This window comes from Schistocerca cancellata, chromosome 8, assembly GCF_023864275.1.
Source record: "Schistocerca cancellata isolate TAMUIC-IGC-003103 chromosome 8, iqSchCanc2.1, whole genome shotgun sequence".
Lineage (NCBI taxonomy): Eukaryota > Metazoa > Arthropoda > Insecta > Orthoptera > Acrididae > Schistocerca > Schistocerca cancellata.
Window position 1 is genome coordinate 453,001,180 of NC_064633.1, and position 21,725 is coordinate 453,022,904.

At 44.8% G+C, this 21,725-nt stretch overlaps 1 protein-coding gene across 1 annotated transcript in view; it reads right to left on the reverse strand.

Moving 5' to 3' along the window:
- The window catches only part of LOC126095171 (uncharacterized), a 98,289-nt gene that overhangs the window by 10,971 nt on the left and 65,593 nt on the right, over positions 1–21,725 (reverse strand). Inside the window, exon 6 of the mRNA XM_049909899.1 lies at positions 16,823–17,073. Within this exon, the coding sequence (XP_049765856.1) occupies positions 16,823–17,073 (251 nt within the window). The remainder of the gene's footprint in view (positions 1–16,822; positions 17,074–21,725) is intronic.

Below are 21,725 nucleotides of genomic sequence, written 5' to 3' on the forward strand. Positions count from 1 at the left end.
GGCGCTAGCTGCGCAGCATTTGTGCACCGCCGCCGTCAGTGTCAGCCAGTTTGCCGTGGCATACGGAGCTCCATCGCAGTCTTTAACACTGGTAGCATGCCGCGACAGCGTGGACGTGAACCGTATGTGCAGTTGACGGACTTTGAGCGAGGGCGTATAGTGGGCATGCGGGAGGCCGGGTGGACGTACCGCCGAATTGCTCAACACGTGGGGCGTGAGGTCTCCACAGTACATCGATGTTGTCGCCAGTGGTCGGCGGAAGGTGCACGTGCCCGTCGACCTGGGACCGGACCGCAGCGACGCACGGATGCACGCCAAGACCGTAGGATCCTACGCAGTGCCGTAGGGGACCGCACCGCCATTTCCCAGCAAATTAGGGACACTGTTGCTCCTGGGGTATCGGCGAGGACCATTCGCAACCGTCTCCATGAAGCTGGGCTACGGTCCCGCACACCGTTAGGCCGTCTTCCGCTCACGCCCCAACATCGTGCAGCCCGCCTCCAGTGGTGTCGCGACAGGCGTGAATGGAGGGACGAATGGAGACGTGTCGTCTTCAGCGATGAGAGTCGCTTCTGCCTTGGTGCCAATGATGGTCGTATGCGAGTTTGGCGCCGTGCAGGTGAGCGCCACAATCAGGACTGCATACGACCGAGGCACACAGGGCCAACACCCGGCATCATGGTGTGGGGAGCGATCTCCTACACTGGCCGTACACCACTGGTGATCGTCGAGGGGACACTGAATAGTGCACGGTACATCCAAACCGTCATCGAACCCATCATTCTACCATTCCTAGACCGGCAAGGGAACTTGCTGTTCCAACAGGACAATGCACGTCCGCATGTATCCCGTGCCACCCAACGTGCTCTAGAAGGTGTAAGTCAACTACCCTGGCCAGCAAGATCTCCGGATCTGTCCCCCATTGAGCATGTTTGGGACTGGATGAAGCGTCGTCTCACGCGGTCTGCACGTCCAGCACGAACGCTGGTCCAACTGAGGCGCCAGGTGGAAATGGCATGGCAAGCCGTTCCACAGGACTACATCCAGCATCTCTACGATCGTCTCCATGGGAGAATAGCAGCCTGCATTGCTGCGAAAGGTGGATATACGCTGTACTAGTGCCGACATTGTGCATGCTCTGTTGCCTGTGTCTATGTGCCTGTGGTTCTGTCAGTGTGATCATGTGATGTATCTGACCCCAGGAATGTGTCAATAAAGTTTCCCCTTCCTGGGACAATGAATTCACGGTGTTCTTATTTCAATTTCCAGGAGTGTAGTAGTTGGAAAAAGTCTTCCTAAGGGAGGCAAAGATAATCAACATTTTCCATATAATTATAACTGCGATGAAGTTGTCATGAAGAGATTAATGAAGTTACGACTGTCTAGTTGTCAAGAGGAAAACTGTTATTCTTAATTGAAACTAAATGAGAAGCATACTTCGGATGTTCTATTCGAATAATTCGTTTATTACAAAAAGTTCTCTTAAACGGGAAGATACACAAAAGTGTAAAAAGTTACTTTTTTTTCATCGCAACAGAAAAATAGAAGAAAGCCAGTAAAGGTGGTAAATTACATCGGTGGTCTTAGTTGTAACGTAATCGTGATACAGTATCAAACAGATACAACAGAAGATAGTAGTTTTCGCTGGATCTAACTTTCTTTACGTAACAAGTTTACTTAAGTAAATTTATTTTTGGAACTGACACACGATCGTAGAGCGAAAAGGTTTATTTTCAGTATAGAATCCATTATTAAATTTAAAGGAAATTAGCCTATGTAGACAGCACGATTTATTTATGAAAGTATACGATAGATAATTCACAATGCAATCAGCTTTAAATGGTTATAAGGTTTGTATATCGGTGCAATTAATTCCATCGAGCTAGAGTTCATGTTACCCACACGTTTCTCTAACGCGACCGCTTCCGTATACATTTTCCCATACTTTGAAATTCACGCACACTTATGAGAATTACTTAAGAATTAGGGAATCCCTTATGATAGCAATACAGTCAGGTGCGTCAACTTTAGCAGTGCTTATACGTATATTATTTCAGTTAGAAGCTACGCTGAAGAGCCAAATAAACTGGTGCACCTGCCTAATATTGGGTAGCACACCCACGTGAATGCAGAAGTGCAGCAGCACGACGCGGGAGGACTCGACTAATGTCTGCAGTAGTGCTCGAAGGAACTGACACCATGAATCCTGCAGGGCTGTCCCTAAATCCGTAAGAGTACGAGGGGGTGGAGATCTCTTCTTATCAGCTTCCCAGAAATGCTGAATAATGTTCACGCGTGGGGAATTTGGTGGCCAGCGGAAGTGCTTAAACTCAGAAGTGTTCTTGGAGTCACTGTGTAGCAATTCGGTTTATGTGGGGTGTCGCAGTGCCCTGCTGGAATTGCCCAAGTCTGTCGGAATGCACAATGGACATGAATGGATGCAGGTGATCAGACAGGATGCTTATGTACGTGTCACCTGTCAGAGTCGAATCTAAACGTATCAGGGGTCCCATATCACTCCAACTGCACACGCCCCACACCATTACAAAGCCTACACCAGCTTGAATTCATGAGGCTGTCTCCATGCCTGTACACGTGCATCCGCTCGATACAATTTGAAAAGAGACTCGCCCGACCAGGCAATATGTTTACACTCATCAACAGTCCAATATCGTTGTTGACGGTCCCAGGCTAGGAGTAAAGCTTTGTGTCGTGTATCCATCAAGGTTACACGAGTGGGCCTTCGGCTCCTAAAGTCCATATCGATGATGATTCGCTGAATGGTTCACACACTGACACTTGTTGATGGTGAAGCATCGAAATTTGCAGCAATTTGCGAAAGGGTTGCACTTCCGTCACGTTTAACGGTTCTTTTCAGTCGTCGTTGGTCCCGTCCTTGGAGGATCTTTTTCCGGCCGCAGCGAAGTCCGAGATTTGATGTTTTACCGGATTCCTGATATTCAAGTTGTTGTGCTGGCAGAAGAGCCAACACCATGTTAGTAGTGGAGGCCGAAATGCACGCGTTTTAGCTCACGCAGGCTGGCGTGAGGAGGGAAGAACTATACTGACGTGAGGTCTGGAACATGACGAGGAATTAGAATTCAGAAAGCGGACGTAATTAGTTTGATACTTAACCTTAATCCATTAATGATGAACGTCGCTCTTGACGGTACATGAGTCACAATATTATCTGTTCAGAAGACATAGTAACTGAATATGGCGCCTTGCTAGGTCGTAGCAAATGACGTAGCTGAACGCTATGCTAAACTGTCGTCTCTGCAAATGAGAGCGTCTGTATACAGTGAACCATCGCTAGCAAAGTCGGCTGTACAACTGGGGCGAGTGCTAGGGAGTCTCTCTAGACTAGACCTGCCGTGTGGCGGTGCTCGGTCTGCAATCACTGATAGTGGCGACACGCGGGTCCGACGTATACTAACGGACCGCGGCCGATTTAAAGGCTACCACCTAGCAAGTGTGGTGTCTGGCGGTGACACCACACAAGTCACACTCGTGAAATGGTCATACTAGAAAATCCACAGATCGTCGCTACCTCGGAGATGACGTGTGCTGTTGCTCGTGCGCCGACTACAACACTACGTTCAGACTCACTTAAATTTTGATAACCTACCACCGCTCTAACAACTGCGCCAGACACTTGTTGTCTTTTATAGGCGTTGCCGACCGCAGCACCGTACTCTGCCTGTTTACATATCTCTGTAATTGAATACACATGCCTAGACCAGTTTCTTTAGCTTTTCTATGTATTTTCAAGTACCTGGTTGCACAGAGCTAAATGTAGTATATCATAAATCGTGACTGATTACTGAGGCAGCCTAGTACACAGTGTTTCGGTGGAAAGGCCCTCTTTCTCAACTCCATGCAGTCACATGAGAGTCGTTGAGAACGATCCGCACCTGTTAACACACATCCACACAGATATTTCTCAGATTTACTGTAGTTCAGAGTAATGACATTTATATCAAAAATATTGGCAAGTTGTCTTGCGGAATTAGCTGTCTACATCTACATGGTTACTCCGCAAGCCACAGTACGGTGCGAGGCGTAAGGACGCTTTACCGCAGCTAGTCGTTCTACTCGCAAACAGAAGGAGGAAAAAACGACTATGTATGTGCCTCCGTATCAGGCCTAATTTCTCATATCTTGTCTCCGTGGTCCCTACGCGAAATGTATGCTGACGGCAGTGGGATCGTTGCGCAGTCAGTTGCAAGCGTCGGTTCTACAAACTATTCAATTAGGGGCCGAAATGTCGAAACATTATTAATTAACTGTTACATTAGAGATCGAAATTTTATTCATTAAGTAAAAATGGAATCTATGGGATATATTATATACAGTTCATGTATGAGAAATTTACAAAACAACACTAATTAGAAGAAGCCGTTTGTATATAGGACACAAAAAAAAACTATCTACACAAAATTTTAGTGCGCTTAGAAGAGATAGAAACACTTCCTTGTATGACATAAATGTCACAGGTGGACCATTTACTTGATAGCTGTCCATGAAGAATTATTCCAGGGGTAGTCAACATTTTCACCTACTGGCCACTTTCGTATCTCTGTTACCAGAAACATTTTCTAGCCACCCACCTGTTCCATAGTAACGATTACATATGAATTAGGAAAATAACTCTACTTCGTACAATTTATAAAGCGTAGTTACAGGAACTTAAAGCATATAAAATAACTAATTACCAAATACACAATGCGATCAAAAGTATCCGGACACCAGGCTGAAAATGAATTACAAGTTCGTGGTGCCCTCCATCGGTAATGCTGGAATTCAATATGGTGTTGGCCCACCCTTAGTCTTGATGATAGCTTCCGCTCTCGCAGGCATACGTTCAATCAGGTGCTGCAAGGTTGCTTGGGGAATGACAACCATTCTTCACGGAATGCTACACTGAGGAGGGGTATCGATGTCCGTCGGGGAGGCCTGGCACGAAGTCGGCGCCGGCCGGTGCGGCCGAGCTGTTCCAGGCGCTTCAGTCTGGAACCGCGCGACCGCTACGGTCACAGGTTAGAATCCTGCCTCGGGCATAGATATGTGTGATGTCCTTAGGTTAGTTAGGTTTAAGTAGTTATAAGTTCTAGGGGACTGATGTCCTCAGATGTTAAGTCCCATAGTGCTCAGAGCCATTTGAACCATTTCACCTCCCACCTAACAGTCATAGTACTTGCAGTGGGCCCTGATGCAGTTTGGAATTTTTATGTGATGGTCGGGATAGATGTCTGCCTATTACACGTGACGACCCTCTTCAACTGTCGGCAGTCTCTGTCAGTCAACAGACGAGGTCGGCCTATACACTTTCCACTTCACTACCATATCGGAAACACCGGACCTAGGGATGTTTAGGGGTGTGGAAATCTCGCGTACAGACGTATGACACAAGTGACACCCAATCACCTGACCCCGTTCAAAGTCCGTGAGTTCTGCGGGGCGCCCCGTTCTGCTCTCTCACGATGTCTAATGATTACTGAAGTCGCTGATATGGAGTACCTGACAGCAGGTGGAAGCACAATGCACCTAATATGATAAACTTATGTTTTTGGGGATGTCCGGATTCTTTTGATCACACAGTGTACTTTATGTCAAAGTTTTATGAAAAGTTAATTTTATTTACTTTCCTTTTTTTTAAAAGTTGTGTTAAGGTCTTATGGGATCAAACTGCTAAGATCATCGGTCCCTAAGCTTACACACTACTTAATCGAACTTAAACTAACTTATGCTGAGGACGACACTGACACACCCATGCCCGAGGGAGGAGAACCTCCGACGGGGGGAGCCTCGCGCATCATGACAAGACGCCATAAACCACGTGGCTACCGGTCGCACCAAAAGTTAATTAAAATATTTTTAAAATCCTTCCTGCCTACCGTCCATAATGAAACCTGGAACACTTGGTCGTGGGCAGTGGAGATCGGGTTGACAACCACTGAAGCACTAATGATGTTCACAGATGGTGTTCGTACTGCTGTGTGATGAAAATAGTTTTATAGATGCTGCCGAACTCCTATGGATTTGTTTTGGTAGGGGTAGATAAAGCATTTGGAATACAAGACTGGAATAGGCATTCCAGAAGAGATGGTTACTAGTTTGGCTGAGGCTACAACCATTATGCATGGAGCATGTGGTTGTTCTGAGTATGTTAGACAGTCGTTGGTAAAACCTTCATGGACCCCTAGCCGTCAAACGGTGCAACTGCGACATTTTTGTCACATAGAAAAAGTGTTTCTTTGCTACTATAAAAACATTAAAATTTTGTGAGTTGTGAATATGCTCATATTAATACCTCTGCTTGCAGAACGCCTTTGGGTTTCCTTATACAGTAGGTACTGGGAGATGAAGAAACTTACGCAGGATAGAGTAGCATGGAGAGCTGCATCAAACCAGTCTCTGGGCTGAAGACCACAACAACAACAACAACAACGACAACGACATAAAGCTACAATTTTTTTTTCCTGGCCTGTCGGTAGGTGGCACGCTCAGTTTGCCACGACCGGGGATTTATCTGCGTGTGCAGCTGACGCATGTGTTTTTCTGGGGGTTGTCTGCTGGGACGCAGACTCTCTGGATCTGAGCCTGAGCTCGCTATGGTGGAGTCGGCATGAATCGATCCCTGATAGCATCAGTGGGCTGTGTGCGACAACTTCGCTGGCTGGCCTCAGCCAATAACGTAATGCAATTTTGTAAACGTCTCTATGGGAACGCCTCACTGTTGACACAGCTGTGTAGACGTCTTCTGTTTTCTCAAGCAGCCAATGGCGCTTCGCAGCTGAAAGCTGGCAACGGGCGGTAGAGCTGCCAGCTATTCCCTTACACTGTCTCACCTACAGCTGTGGAGGTCTGCTCGCCACATATGGATGGCGGATGTTTACTTTGGAAAGCGTGTCTGCAGTTACTGGAGAGTCGCCACTTCCCAAACACTATGGAGTTTGGCTAGGCCTGTTTCCTGCTACCTCGGTTGGTGGTCGTGGCAAAAATAAACAGGGCGTTATTTCTTGAGAGCGTTATCAAAGTGTCCACCACGGTTCGTGAAAACCCCTGTGTTTTGCTATTGAGCTGGCCGTTGTGACCGAGCGGCTCTAGGCGCTTCAGTCTGGAACCGCGCTGCTGCTACGGTCGCAGGTTCGAATCCCGCCTCGGGCATGATGTGTAAGATGTCCTTAGGTTAGTTAGGTTTACGTAGTTCTAAGTCCAGGGGACTGACGACCTCAGATGTTAAGTCCCATAGTGCTTAGAGCCGTTTGAACCATTTCAGTTTTGCTATTGCGTTCCCTTAGCGCTCTTTCCATAAGATAGCCTAGTTTATACTGCTGCTTGCTATTTGTTGAAACCCTTTAAGTTGATCAGCATCGCAGTAATACGAAGTTAGCCAGGCAGTATAGTGGTTGGCACATTGTACTATATAATTGGATTTGAGCACTATGGGACTTAACATCTGAGTTCATCAGTCCCCTAGAACTTGGAACTACTTAAACTCAACTAACCTAAGCACATCACACACATCCATGTCCGAGGCAGGTTTCGATCCTGAGACCGTAGCGGTCGCGCGGTTCCAGACTGAAGCGCCTAGAACCACTCGGCCTCAAGGGTCGGCGCAAATTGTACTCTCATTCAAATCCACAACGAACATCCCGGCTTAGGTTCTCCAAATCACTCCAGGCAACTGCCGAGTTGGTTCCCTTGAAAGGACACGGCCGATTTGTCTCCACATCTTGACACAGCTCAACCTCTGGTTCTAATGATCGCGATGTCGACGAGGCATTAAAACCTAATCTTCTTTTTTCCAGTAATAAGAACATTGCTGAGTTAGAAATAAACTCAGTAATAATTGGGACAGAATTTTGTGTATTTCCGTTTGTGAGAGATTTGCGTAAATGGTGTGTGTATTTTCTAGGTTTGCGCATCTTTAATATTTGTCATTATCAGTTAACACTGAGTGCTAATCATATGCTTTACACTTAGTTAACAAACAGTCCCGAAATAGTGATATGCAGACATAAAGATTTAGTGAATTCAGTGTTCCTGGATACACAGTACCAAAAGTGTGCCGAGAATACCGGATTTCAGACATTGCCCTTCACCACAGACGACGCAGTGGTCAACTACCTTCACTTAACGACCGAGAGCAGCGGCGTTTGCGTAGAGTTGTCAATGCTAACAGACAAGCAACACACAGAAATCATTGTGGAACTTACGACGAACGGTCCGTTAGAGCAGTGCGGCGAAATATGGCGGTACTGGGCTATGGCAGCAGACGACCGTCGCGAGTACTTTTTCTAAGGGCACGACATCGCCTTCAGCTCCTCTCCTGGTCTTTTGACCATATAAGTTCGATCCTAGTCGACTGTAAAACCGTGACCTGGTCAGATGAGTGCCGATTTCAGTACATAAGAGCTGGAGTTCGAGGCTGGCGCTGACCAAACAATGCAGTGGACACATGTTGCCAACAAACTAAAAAAACTAAAGTAAACTCCGTCAGAACAGGCCTTGGAAGACCCAACGGTACCGACCGGCTGCCGTGTCGTCATCAGCTCACAGGCGTCACTGGATGCGGATATGGAGGGGCATCTGGTCAGCACACCGCTCTCCCGGCCGTATGTCAGTTTACGAGACCGGAGCCGCTACTTCTCAATCAAGTAGCTCCTCAGTTTGCCTCACAAGGGCTGAGTGCACCCCACTCGCAGACCGGTTGGTCACCCGTCCACGTGCTAGCCCAGCCCGACAGCGCTTAACTTTGGTGATCTGACGGGAACCGGTGTTACCGCTGCGGCAATCAGATATGTTACTTACAAAGCTACCGGTGTGGGATCCGTACCAGATAGAGTCGATAGAAGAGATAGAGAAGATCCAACGGAGAGCAGCGCGCTTTGTTACAGGATCATTTAGAAATCGCAAAAGTGTTACGGAGATGATAGATAAACTCCAGTGGAAGACTCTGCGCGAGAGACGCTCAGTAGTAAGCTACTGGCTTTTGTTGAAGTTTCGAGAACATACCTTCACCGAGGAGTCGAGCAGTATATTGCTCCCTCCTACGTATATCTCGCGAAGAGACCATGAGGATAAAATCAGAGATATTACAGCCCACACTGAGGCATACCGACAATCCTTCTTTCCACGAACAATACGAGACTGGAATAGAAGGGAGAACGGATAGAGGTACTCAGGGTACCCTCCGCCTACGACAGTGAAAAATGCGCCACATTGTAGAGCATCTCAAAGAATTTGTATTCCCGCGTCAGAAGTGCCATGTATCGTCGCCAGAGTGCAGCATGGTCGCATGAAGTGAAAATGGCGACTCCACAGCAGCGCGCGGAAGCAGTAGTGTGGTTTGCAGAAACAAAATCGCCGATTACTGTGTAAAGAAATTATCGTCGTGCGTATGAATGTGATCCACCTGATGTGAAAACAGTTAAGAAATGGTATAGGAAGTTTCTGGAAACAGGAGGTATTCGGAAACATCCTGGCGGTGCACGTTACGGAGTTTCAGAAGAGACGGTGGAGGACATCAGACAAACGTTTCTCAGAAGTCCACATAAGTCATTTCGTCAAGCATCTAGGCAACTTGATGTACCTCGATCAACATTGCATCGTGTAGTTCACCAGCTTCTTCGTATGTGTGCTTCCTGAGTGCAAATTCTGCAACATCTGACGCCGAACGACAAATGATACCGATAACAATTTGCTGTGGATATACTGCAGCTTATTGATATGGATGCCAGCTTCCTGGAAAAATGTTTATTCTCAGCTGAGACAACCTTTCATCTATCAAGAAGGGTTAATAGGCATAATGTTCGGATTTGGGGTTTGCAAATTCGCACACTGTCATTGAACATGTTCGTGATAGCCCTAAACTAAACGTCTGGTACTGACCAATGCACGACAGCGTTGTTGGACCGTTCTTCTTTGCGGAACAAACACTGAATGAGTCACTGTATATGGACATGCTAGAGCAGTTTGTGTACCCTCTGATACAAGACTTGCAACTCAACATCATTTTTCAACAAGATGGAGCTCTGCCGCATTGGTCAACGGATGTTCACAAGTTCCTGGATAATAAATTTCCCAATCGTTGGATCGGACATGGAGGACCCATTGCCTGGCCACCACGTTCACCCGACATTACGCCACTTGATTTGTTCATGTGGGGATTCGTGAAGGACCGAGTGTATGCGACCAAAGTGGACGACATTCCTGCGTTGCGACATCGTATCACTAATGTGATTGCAACAGTAACAGAGGAAATGTTACAAAGAACTCGGCAAGAAATTGAATGTAGACTCGATATTCTTCGTGCTACAAGTGGTTCATATGTAGAGGTGTATTCATGATAAAAAAATAAATTATTTCAGATGCTCTACAATGTGGTGCATTTTTCATTGTATCTACTGTGTCTTCTCTTCCTGGGTCTCTGAAATCAGGGAGATTTGAGTGGGACACCCTGTACTTCTACATCTACGTGATTACTCTGCTATTCACGTTAAAGTGCCTGGCAGAGGGTTCAGTGAAACACCTTCAAGCTGTCTCTCTACCGTTCCACTCTCCAACGGCACGCGGGAAAAACGAGCACTGAATTTTTTCTGTGCGAGCCCTCATTTCTCTTATTTTACCGTGATGACCATTTCTCCCTATATAGGTGGGTGCAAACACAATTTTTCGCTATCGGAGGAGAAAACTGGTGATTGAAATTTCATGAGAAGATCCCGTCGAAACGAAAAACGCCTTTGTTTTAATGATTGAAACTCCCATTCACGTATCACGTCTGTTGCACTATCTCCCCTATTCCACGATAATACAAAACGAGCTGCCCTTCTTTGTACTTTTTCGGTGTCATCCGTCAGTCCCACCTGATGCAGATCCCACACCGCACAGCAGTACTCCAGAATAGGGCGGGCAAGCGTAATGTAAGCAGGCTCTTTAGTAGACCTGTTGCACCTTCTAAGTGTTCTGCCAATGAATCGCAGTCTTTGGTTTGATCTACCACAATATTATCTATGTGATCGTTCCAATTTAGGTTATTTGTAATTATAATCCCTAAGTATTTAGTTGAATTTACAGCCCTCAGATTTGTGTGACTTATCGCGTAATCGAAATTTAGCTGATTTCTTTTAGTACTCATGTGAATAACTTCGCACTTTTCTTTAGTCAGGGTCAATTGCCACTTTTCGCACCATACAGATGTGTATGTATGTAATGGTCTTCAGTCCTGAGACTGGTTTGATGCAGCTCTCCATGCTACTCTATCCTATGCAAGCTTCTTCATCTCCCAGTATCTACTGCAACCTACATCCTTCTGAATCTGCTTAGTGTATTCATCTCTTGGTCTCCCTCTACGATTTTTACCCTCCACACTGCCCTCCAATGCTAAATTTGTGATCCCTTGATGCCTCAAAACATGTCCTACCAACCGATCCCTTCTTCTAGTCAAGTTGTGCCACAAACTTCTCTTCTCCCCAGTCCTATTCAATACCTCCTCATTAGTTACGTGATCTACCCACCTTATCTTCAGCATTCTTCTGTAGCACCACATTTCGAAAGCTTCTATTCTCTTCTTGTCCAAACTAGTTATCGTCCATGTTTCACTTCCATACATGGCTACACTCCATACAAATACTTTCAGAAACGACTTCCTGACACTTAAATCTATACTCGATGTTAACAAATTCCTCTTCTTGAGAAACGCTTTCCTTGCCATTGCCAGTCTACATTTTATATCCTCTCTACTTCGAACATCATCGGTTATTTTACTTCCTAAATAGCAAAACTCCTTTACTACTTTAAGTGTCTCATTTCCTAATCTAATTCCCTCAGCATCACCCGACTTAATTTGACTACATTCCATTATCCTCGTTTTACTTTTGTTGATGTTCATCTTATACCCTCCTTTCAAGACACTGTCCATTCCGTTCAACTGCTCTTCCAAGTCCTTTGCTGTCTCTGACAGAATTACAATGTCATCGGCGAACCTCAAAGTTTTTATTTCTTCTCCATGAATTTTAATACCTACTCCGAATTTTTCTTTTGTTTCCTTTACTGCTTGCTCAATATACAGATTGAATAACATCGGTGAGAGGCTACAACCCTGTCTTACTCCTTTCCCAACTACTGCTTCCCTTTCATGCCCCTCGACTCTTATAACTGCCATCTGGTTTCTGTACAAACTGTAAATAGCCTTTCGCTCCCTGTATTTTACCCCTGCCACCTTCAGAATTTGAAAGAGAGTATTCCAGTCAACATTGTCAAAAGCTTTCTCTAAGTCTACAAATGCTAGAAACGTAGGTTTGCCTTTTCTTAATCTTTCTTCTAAGATAAGTCGTAAGGTCAGTATTGCCTCACGTGTTCCAACAATTCTACGGAATCCAAACTGATCTTCCCCGAGGTCGGCTTCTACCAGTTTTTCCATTCGTCTGTAAAGAATTCGCGTTAGTATTTTGCAGCTGTGACTTATTAAACTGATAGTTCGGTAATTTTCACATCTGTCAACACCTGCTTTCTTTGGGATTGGAATTATTATATTCTTCTTGAAGTCTGAGGGTATTTCGCCTGTCTCATACATCGTGCTCACCAGATGGTAGAGTTTTGTCATGACTGGCTCTCCCGAGGCCATCAGTAGTTCAAATGGAATGTTGTCTACTCCCGGGGCCTTGTTTCGACACAGGTCTTTCAGTGCTCTGTCAAACTCTTCACGCAGTATCTTATCTCCCATTTCGTCTTCATCTACATCCTCTTCCATTTCCATAATATTGTCCTCAAGTACATCGCCCTTGTATAAACCCTCTATATACTCCTTCCACCTTTCTGCCTTCCCTTCTTTGCTTAGAACTGGGTTGCCATCTGAGCTCTTGACATTCATACAAGTGGTTCTCTTCTCTCCAAAGGTCTCTTTAATTTTCCTGTAGGCAGTATCTATCTTACCCCTAGTGAGACAAGCCTCTACATCCTTACATTTGTCCTCTAGCCATCCCTGCTTAGCCATTTTGCACTTCCTGTCGATATCATTTTTGAGACGTTTGTATTCCTTTTTGCCTGCTTCATTTACTGCATTTTTATATTTTCTCCTTTCATCAATTAAATTCAATATTTCTTCTGTTACCCAAGGATTTCTATTAGCCCTCGTCTTTTTACCTACTTGATCCTCTGCTGCCGTCACTATTTCATCCCTCAGAGCTACCCATTCTTCTTCTACTGTATTTCTTTCCCCCATTCCTGTCAATTGTTCCCTTATGCTCTCCCTGAAACTTTCTACAACCTCTGCTTCTTTCAGTTTATCCAGGTCCCATCTCCTTAAATTCCCACCTTTTTGCAGTTTCTTCAGTTTCAATCTGCAATTCATAACCAATAGATTGTGGTCAGAATCCACATCTGCCCCAGGAAATGTCTTACAATTTAAAACCTGGTTCCTAAATCTCTGTCTTACCATTATATAATCTATCTGATACCTTTTAGTATCTCCAGGATTCTTCCAGGTATACAACCTTCTTTTATGATTCTTGAACCAGGTGTTGGCTATGATTAAGTTATGCTCTGTGCAAAATTCTACAAGGCGGCTTCCTCTTTCATTCCTTCCCCCCAATCCATAATCACCTACTATGTTTCCTTCTCTCCCTTTTCCTACTGACGAATTCCAGTCACCCATGACTATTAAATTTTCGTCTCCTTTCACTACCTGAATAATTTCTTTTATCTCGTCATACATTTCATCTATTTCTTCATCATCTGCAGAGGTAGTTGGCATATAAACTTGTACTACTGTAGTAGGCATGGGCTTTGTGTCTATCTTGGCCACAATAATGCGTTCACTATGCTGTTTGTAGTAGCTAACCCGCACTCCTATTTTTTTATTCATTATTAAACCTACTCCTGCATTACCCCTATTTGATTTTGTATTTATAACCCTGTAATCACCTGACCAAAAGTCTTGTTCCTCCTGCCACCGAACTTCACTAATTCCCACTATATCTAACTTTAACCTACCCATTTCCCTTTTTAAATTTTCTAACCTACCTGCCCGATTAAGGGATCTGACATTCCACGCTCCGATCCGTAGAACGCCAGTTTTCTTTCTCCTGATAACGACGTCCTCTTGAGTAGTCCCCGCCCGGAGATCCGAATGGGGGACTATTTTACCTCCGGAATATTTTACCCAAGAGGACGCCATAATCATTTAATCATGCAGTAGAGCTGCATGTCCTCGGGAAAAATTACGGCTGTAGTTTCCCCTTGCTTTCAGCCGTTCGCAGTACCAGCACAGCAAGGCCGTTTTGGTTAATGTTACAAGGCCAGATCAGTCAATCATCCAGGCTGTTGCCCCTGCAACTACTGAAAAGGCTGCTGCCCCTCTTCAGGAACCACGTGTTTGTCTGGCCTCTCAACAGATACCCCTCCGTTGTGGTTGCACCTACGGTACGGCCATCTGTATCGCTGAGGCACGCAAGCCTCCCCACCAACGGCAAGGTCCATGGTTCATGGGGGGACCATACAGATATCTTATCTAAATCATTTTGCAAGTCGTTTTGATCATAAGATGACTTTACAAGACGGCAAATGACAGCATCATCTGCAAACAATCTAAGACGGCTACTCAGAGTGTCTCCTATGTCGTTAATAGAGATCAGGAACAATAGAGGGCCTATAACACTTCCTTGGGGAACGCCGGATATTACTTCTGTTTTACTCGATGACTTTCCGTCCATTACTACGAACGGAGACCTTTCTGACAGGAAATCACGAATCCAGTCGCACAACTGAGGCGATACTCCATAGGCACGCTGTTTGATTAGAAGACGCATGTGAGAAACGGTGTCGAAAGCCTTCTGGAAATCTAAAAATATGGAATCAATTTGACATCCCCTGTCGATAGCACTTATTACTTCATGAGTACAAAGAGCTAGTTGTGTTTCACAAGAACGATGTTTTCTGAATCCGTGTTGACTATATGTCAATAAATCGTTTTCTTTGAGGTACTTCATAATGTTCGTATACAGTATATGTTCCAAAACCTTGCTGAAAATCGACGTTAGTGATATAGGCCTGTAATTGAGCGGATTACTCCTACTTCCCTTTTTGGGTATTGGTGTGACTTGAGCAATTTTCCCGTCTTTAGGTACGGATCTTTCTGTGAGCGAGTGGTTGTATATAATTGCTAAATATGGAGCTATTTTATCAGCATACTCTGAGAGGAACCTGACTGGTATACAATCTGGACCGGAGGCCTTACCTTTATTGAGTGATTTAAGCTGCTTTGTTACACCGAGGATATCTACTTCTATGTTTCTCATCTTGGCAGTTGTTCTTGATTGGAATTCAGGAATATTTACTTCGCCTTCTTTGGTGAAAGAGTTTCGGAAAACCGTGTTTAATAACTCCGCTTTGGTGGCACTGTCATCAATGACTTCACCGTCATTATCGAGCAGTGAAGGTATTGATTGCGTCTTGCCACTGGTGTGCTTTACATGTGACCAGAATCTCTTTGGGTTTTCTGCAAGATTTCGAGACAGAATTTCGTTGTGGAAATTATTAAAAGCATCTCGCATTGAAATATGCGATGGATTTCGACCTTCTGTAGAAATTGGCCAATCTTGGGGATTTTCCGTTCTTTTAAATTTGGCATGCTTTATTCGTTGCTACTGCAACAACGATCTGACCCGTTTTGTGTACCGTGGGGGATCGGTACCATCACTTATTAATTTCTGTGGTATATATCTCTCAAATGCTGTCGATACTATCTCTTTGAAAACATTCCACAACTTTTTTACACTTACATGATATTTTCCGAAGGAATAATGGATTTCTACTGTTAATGTTAAACCTCTGGTTTAGTCAGTTAATCCGGGTCCCATCTCCTTAAATTCCCACCTTTTTGCAGTTTCTTCAGTTTTAATCTACAGTTCATAACCAATAGATTGTGATCAGAGTCCACATCTGCCCCTGGAAATGTCTTACAGTTGAAAATCTGGTTCCTAAATCTCTGTCTTACCATTATATAATCTATCTGATACCTTCTAGTATCTCCAGGATTCTTCCATGTATACAACCCTCTTTTATGATTCTTGAACCAAGTGTTAACTATGATTAAGTTATGCTCTGTGCAAAATTCTACCAGACGGCTTCCTCTTTCATTTCTTACCCTCAATACATATTCACCTACTATGTTTCCCTCTCTCCCTTTTCCTACTCTCGAATTACAGTCACCCATGACTATTAAATTTTCGTCTCCCTTCACTACCTGAATAATTTCTTTTATCTCATCATACATTTCATCAATTTCTTCATCATCTGCAGAGCTAGTTGGCATGTAAACTTGTACTACTGCAGTAGGCGTGAGCTTCGTGTCTATCTTGGCCACAATAATGCGTTCACTGTGCTGTTTGTAGTAGCTTACCCGCATTCCTTTTTTTTTTATTCATTATTAAACCTACTCCTATTTGATTTTGTATTTATAACCCTGTATTCTCCCGACCAAAAGTCTTGTTCCTCCTGCCACCGAACTTCACTAATTCCCACTATATCCAACTTTAACCTATCCATTTCCCTTTTTAAATTTTCTAACCTACGTCACGTCGAAATGAAGTGTAAGCTAGAAACAAACAGAGATGGAGAGCTGCCAGCCAGTCGAAAGATGGAAGATGGAAAGTACACGAGCAACTATCGCAATTATCTTACGTGGTGTAGAAAATCACGGAAGATCTAGAAGTGAATATCTACAGGTGTTTTTTGTACCTGATTCCTCGAATGACAGTAGAGTCAACAGCCTTCAGTGCATAAACGTGAAGCGCGTGTATCCCAGAATCAAACTTACCTTTGATGTCGATAGGAGGTTTATTTGATGGTCCACCATAGCTGGTCGTATCGTAGTGAATTTCGTAAAGCGGCAGGAAAATAGCAGCTTCGTTGAACCAGACGCTGTAGTAGAAGCCGTAGAGCACGTCGGCGAGAGTGAACATTGACGACGCCTCTGGCTGTTGCTTTTCACACTGCGCGCTGAAGTCGTCGGGAAAGGCGGGGTACTGCTCGTGATACGACAGCAGGCGATGATTCAACAGCGGCAGCCTGTTGACGCACGAGCGGCGAGGTTGAACGTTAAAAGCAAATAAAACAAACACGCCAAATCATGTACAGTGCAAGCAAGAACGTAAAAATGTGCATGATGGAATTTTCGCTCTGCAGCGGAACGTGTGCGCTTATTTGAAACTCCCTGGCAGATTAAAACTGCTTACTGGACTGCGACTAGAACCGTCGTGTCTTTTCTTTTTTTAAGCAAAGGTCTGTCCTTCTGATGAGCTACAGTGATAAACATGATCGTCCATTCATCGTGACCGGACCAAAAATCTCACGAAATAAGCGTCAAACGAAAAAAACTACAAAGAACGAAATTTGTCTAGATTGAAGGGGGAAACCAGATGGCGCTATGGTTGGCCCGCTAGATCGCGCTGCCATAGGTCAAACGGATATCAACTGCGTTTTTTAAAGTAGCAACCCCCACTTTTTATTACATATTCGCGTAGTACGTAAAGAAATATGAATGTTTTAGATGGACCACGCTTTTCGGTTTGTGATAGATGGCGCTGTAATAGTCACAAGCATATGGCTCACGATCTTAGACGAACAGTTGGTAACAGTTCGGTTTTTTAAATTAAAATACAGAACTTGAACATTTTATTTCGGTTGTTCCAATGTGATACATGTACCTTTGTGAACTTATCATTTCTGAGAACGCATGCTGTTACAACGTGATAACCTGTAAATACCACATTAATGCTCAAAATTATGTCCGTCAACCTCAATGCATTTGGCACTACGTGTAACGACATTCCTCTCAACAACGAGTAGTTCGCCTTCCGTACTGTTCGCACATGCATTGTCAATACGCTGAGGCATGTTGTCAGGCGTTGTCGGTTGATCACGATAGCAAATATCCTTCAACTTTCCCTACAGAAAGAAATCCGGGGACGTCAGATCCGGTGAACGTGCGGGCCATGGTATGGTGCTTCGACGACTAATCCACCTGTTATGAAATATGCTATTCAATACCGCTTCAACCGCACGCGAGCTATGTGCCGGACATCCATCATGTTGGAAGTACATCGAGATTCTCTCATGCAGTGAAACATCTTGTAGCAACATCGGTAGAACATTACGTAGGAAATCAGCATACATTGCACCATTTAGATTGCCATCGATAAAATGGGGGCCAATTATCCTTGCTCCCATAATGCCGCACCATACATTAACCCACCAAGGTCCCTGATATTTCACTTTTCGAAGCCATCGTGGATTTTCCGGTTGCCCAATAGTGCATATTATGCCTGTTTACGTTACCGCTGTTGGTGAATGATGCTTCGTCGCTAAATAGAACGCGTGCAAAAAATCTGTAATGGTCCCGTCATTTCTCTTGTTCCCAGTGGCAGAATTGTACACGACGTTCAAAGTCGTCGCCATTCAAATCCTGGTGTATAGAAATATGGTACGGGTGCAATCGATGTTGATGTTGCATTCTCAACACCGACGTTTTTATTCCCGATTCTCGCGCAATTTGACTGCTACTGCTGTGCGGATTAGCCGCGACTGCAGCTTTAACACCTACTTGGGCATCATCATTTGTTACACGTCGTGGTTGACGTTTCACATGTGACTGAACGCTTCCTGTTTCCTTAAATAACGTAACTATCCGGACACTTAGATGATGTCGTCCAGGGTACCGAGCAGCATACATAGCACACGCCCGTTGGGCATTTTGATTACAATAGCCATACATCAACACGGTATCGACCTTTTCCGCAGTTGGTAAACGGTCCATTTTAACATGGGTAATGTATCACGAAGCAAATGCCTTCCGCACTGGCGGAATGTTACGTGATACCACGTACTTATACGTTTGTGACTATTACAGCGCCATCTATCACAAAGCGAAAAAAGTGGTCCAACTAAAACATTCATATTTCTTTACGTACTACACGAATATGTAATAATAAATGGGGGTTCCTGTTTTATGAAATGCAGTTGATATCCGATGGACCTATGGCAGCGCCATCTAGCAGGCCAACCATAGCGCCATCTGGTTTCCCCCTTCAAGCGACAAATTTCGTTCTTTGTAGTTTTTTCGTTTGACGCTTATTTCGTGAGATATTTGGCCCAGTCATTATCAATGGAGCACCCTGTATAACGTTAAACAAATGTTGATGTAATTTTTTACCATTGCCAACAGGTTCCGCTATTTATCTACATAAAGCATGGAACTTTAACGTACGACAATAGCAGTGTACATTTTTATCCGCAGAAGACGTACACGAATGTCTATGTTCTGTGTTATTCCCCCCATCTCCGGACAATCCAAGCCAAGGCACGCTCCCGACTCCGTCTCCTCAAGCTCCTTTCCGGCCGTACATGGGTCTGGACCCCTCCACCATACTCCACACCTATCAATCCCTCAACAGCCCTATCCCCTGTTACGCCCATCTGGCCTGGATCTCCGCCCCCCCCCCCCCTACCTTCAGATCCTTGAACGCCATGCCCTCCGCCTCGCCTATCGCATCCGTCTCCCCTCCCCCACGTGGATCCTGTACGACCTAATTCCGTTCCCCCACCTCCTACTTTTCCTCGAACTGATACGGATCCTCTACACCTCCCGTAAACTCGATCCTGCTCACCCACTTGTCTTACCTATCCTCTCCCACCCCTGTCCGCTGCCGCGCCTATATTCCCACGTCCCACCTGCTCTCCATCTCTCCACCCTCCTCACCCTCTCCCAAGGTGGCTTCCGCCAGCTCCCCTCCTACCACATTTGATCCTCCCTCCCTCTTCCTGTGTTTCTTCTTTTGGGCACCCTCCTTCCCTTCTCTCCTCCTTCCCTCCCTCCTCCCTTTCTCCCCACTCCTCCCCCGGGCTTTCCCTACCCCCGTCCCTCTACTCCTCGTCCCATCTCCTCTGCCATTGGCACCTTTGCTCTCCCATCTCACTCCCCCTCACCCTTCTCACCCTCTTGGCAGGTCACCGGACTCGCACACGTTACGTGAACATTCGCGCGCCGGAGATCATTGCCATCCGTTTCTCGTGTGTGCCGTCGTGTTTTGTGTTTAGTGATCACCATCACACTCCATCGTTCACATGTGCCATCGACATCATCAGTGTTAGTGCGTCGTGTCAACAGTTTGTAGTGTGGATTATCGTCGAGTGTGAACGGCTCCGTGGTTTTGTATTTATGTGTCTACTGTTTTATTACCCGCCATTATGTAAATTATGTGTATTCCTTCTGTTTTTTCTCATTGTCTTTTCTACGGCTGAAGAGCAGCGTAGAATGCTGCTGCCAGCCTGCCTGTTGTACAGGCAATCGCAATAAAGGAAAAAAAATTCTGTGTTATTACACAGGGTGGTCAGAAATAGTCTGAAAAGTTTGTGATGGTGTTGCAAGGTATATTGTCATGAGAAATAATTCTCAAAAAAAAATTCGATACCTAGCGCCGTTTCCGAGATAATAGCACTGAATTTAACCAATCAGACAGTTACGTGATGAAATTTCAAGCTCGCCGCCAGATATAATTATCGTCAGTCGGTGTCAGCGTCGATGGACGCACACGAAACTGCTCAACCTTTGAGTTGGTTCGATGCTTACCACTATCACATGTCCCATTTTTATATCATTTTTTTGGTTTCCGGGAAAGCAAACCAAGAACACGTTCGGAAACCCCGTTTCTTGAAGCTGCACACTCAGTAACTTGACTGGATAACTTCAGTGCTAATTAACTCAGAAACAGCGCAATGTGTCTAATTTTCTTTGTGACATTTATTTCTGAGTGCAACCTGCCCTGTAACACCCTTAGACGCTTTTCAGACTTTTCCTGACCACCCTGTGTACAGGATGAGTCACTAAGTGCTGCCAGCTAGAATAAATCCGAAAGTATGATAGTAGCTGAAAAGTTTGTGGGACATATGTTGCATGGAACAACAGGGGTCATGAAATGACGTTGGTTTTTTGTTGCTCGGTGGGGTCGCTTCAGAGATATGAAGCTCACCTTCGTTTTTTAAATGGGATGCTATAGTTTGGTACTTGTTTTCTGACGGCGGCTATCGAGACGAATCCAATGATGTGTAACAGTAAGGTCTTTGAAGGTCAACGAAGATAAAAAATGTGGTCGTTGTTGTCCTAAGACTGGTTTGATGCAGCTCTCAATGCTACTCTATCCTGCTCAAGCAGCCTACATCCTTCTGAATCTGCTTAGTCTATTTATCTCTCGGTCTCCCTCAAAGATTTTTACCCTCCCCGCTGCCCTCCAGTACTAAATTGGTGATCCCTTGATGCCTCAGAACATGTCCTACCAACCGGTCCCTTCTTCTTGTCAAGTTGTGCCACAAACTCCTCTTCTCTCCAATTCTATTTAATACATCCTCATTAGTTATGTGATCTACCCATCTAATCTTCATCATTCTTCTGTAGCACCACATTTCGAAAGCTTCTATTCTCTGCATGTCTAAACTATTTATCGTCCATGTTTCACTTACATACATGGCTACAATCCATACAAATACTTTCAGAAACGACTTCCTGACACTTAAATCAATACTCGATGTCAAGAAATTTCTCTTCTTCAGAAACGCTTTCCTTGCCATTGCCAGTCTACATTTTATATCCTCTCTACTTCGACCATCATCCATTACATTGCTCCCCAAATAGCAAAACTCCTTTACTACTTTAAGAGTCTCATTTC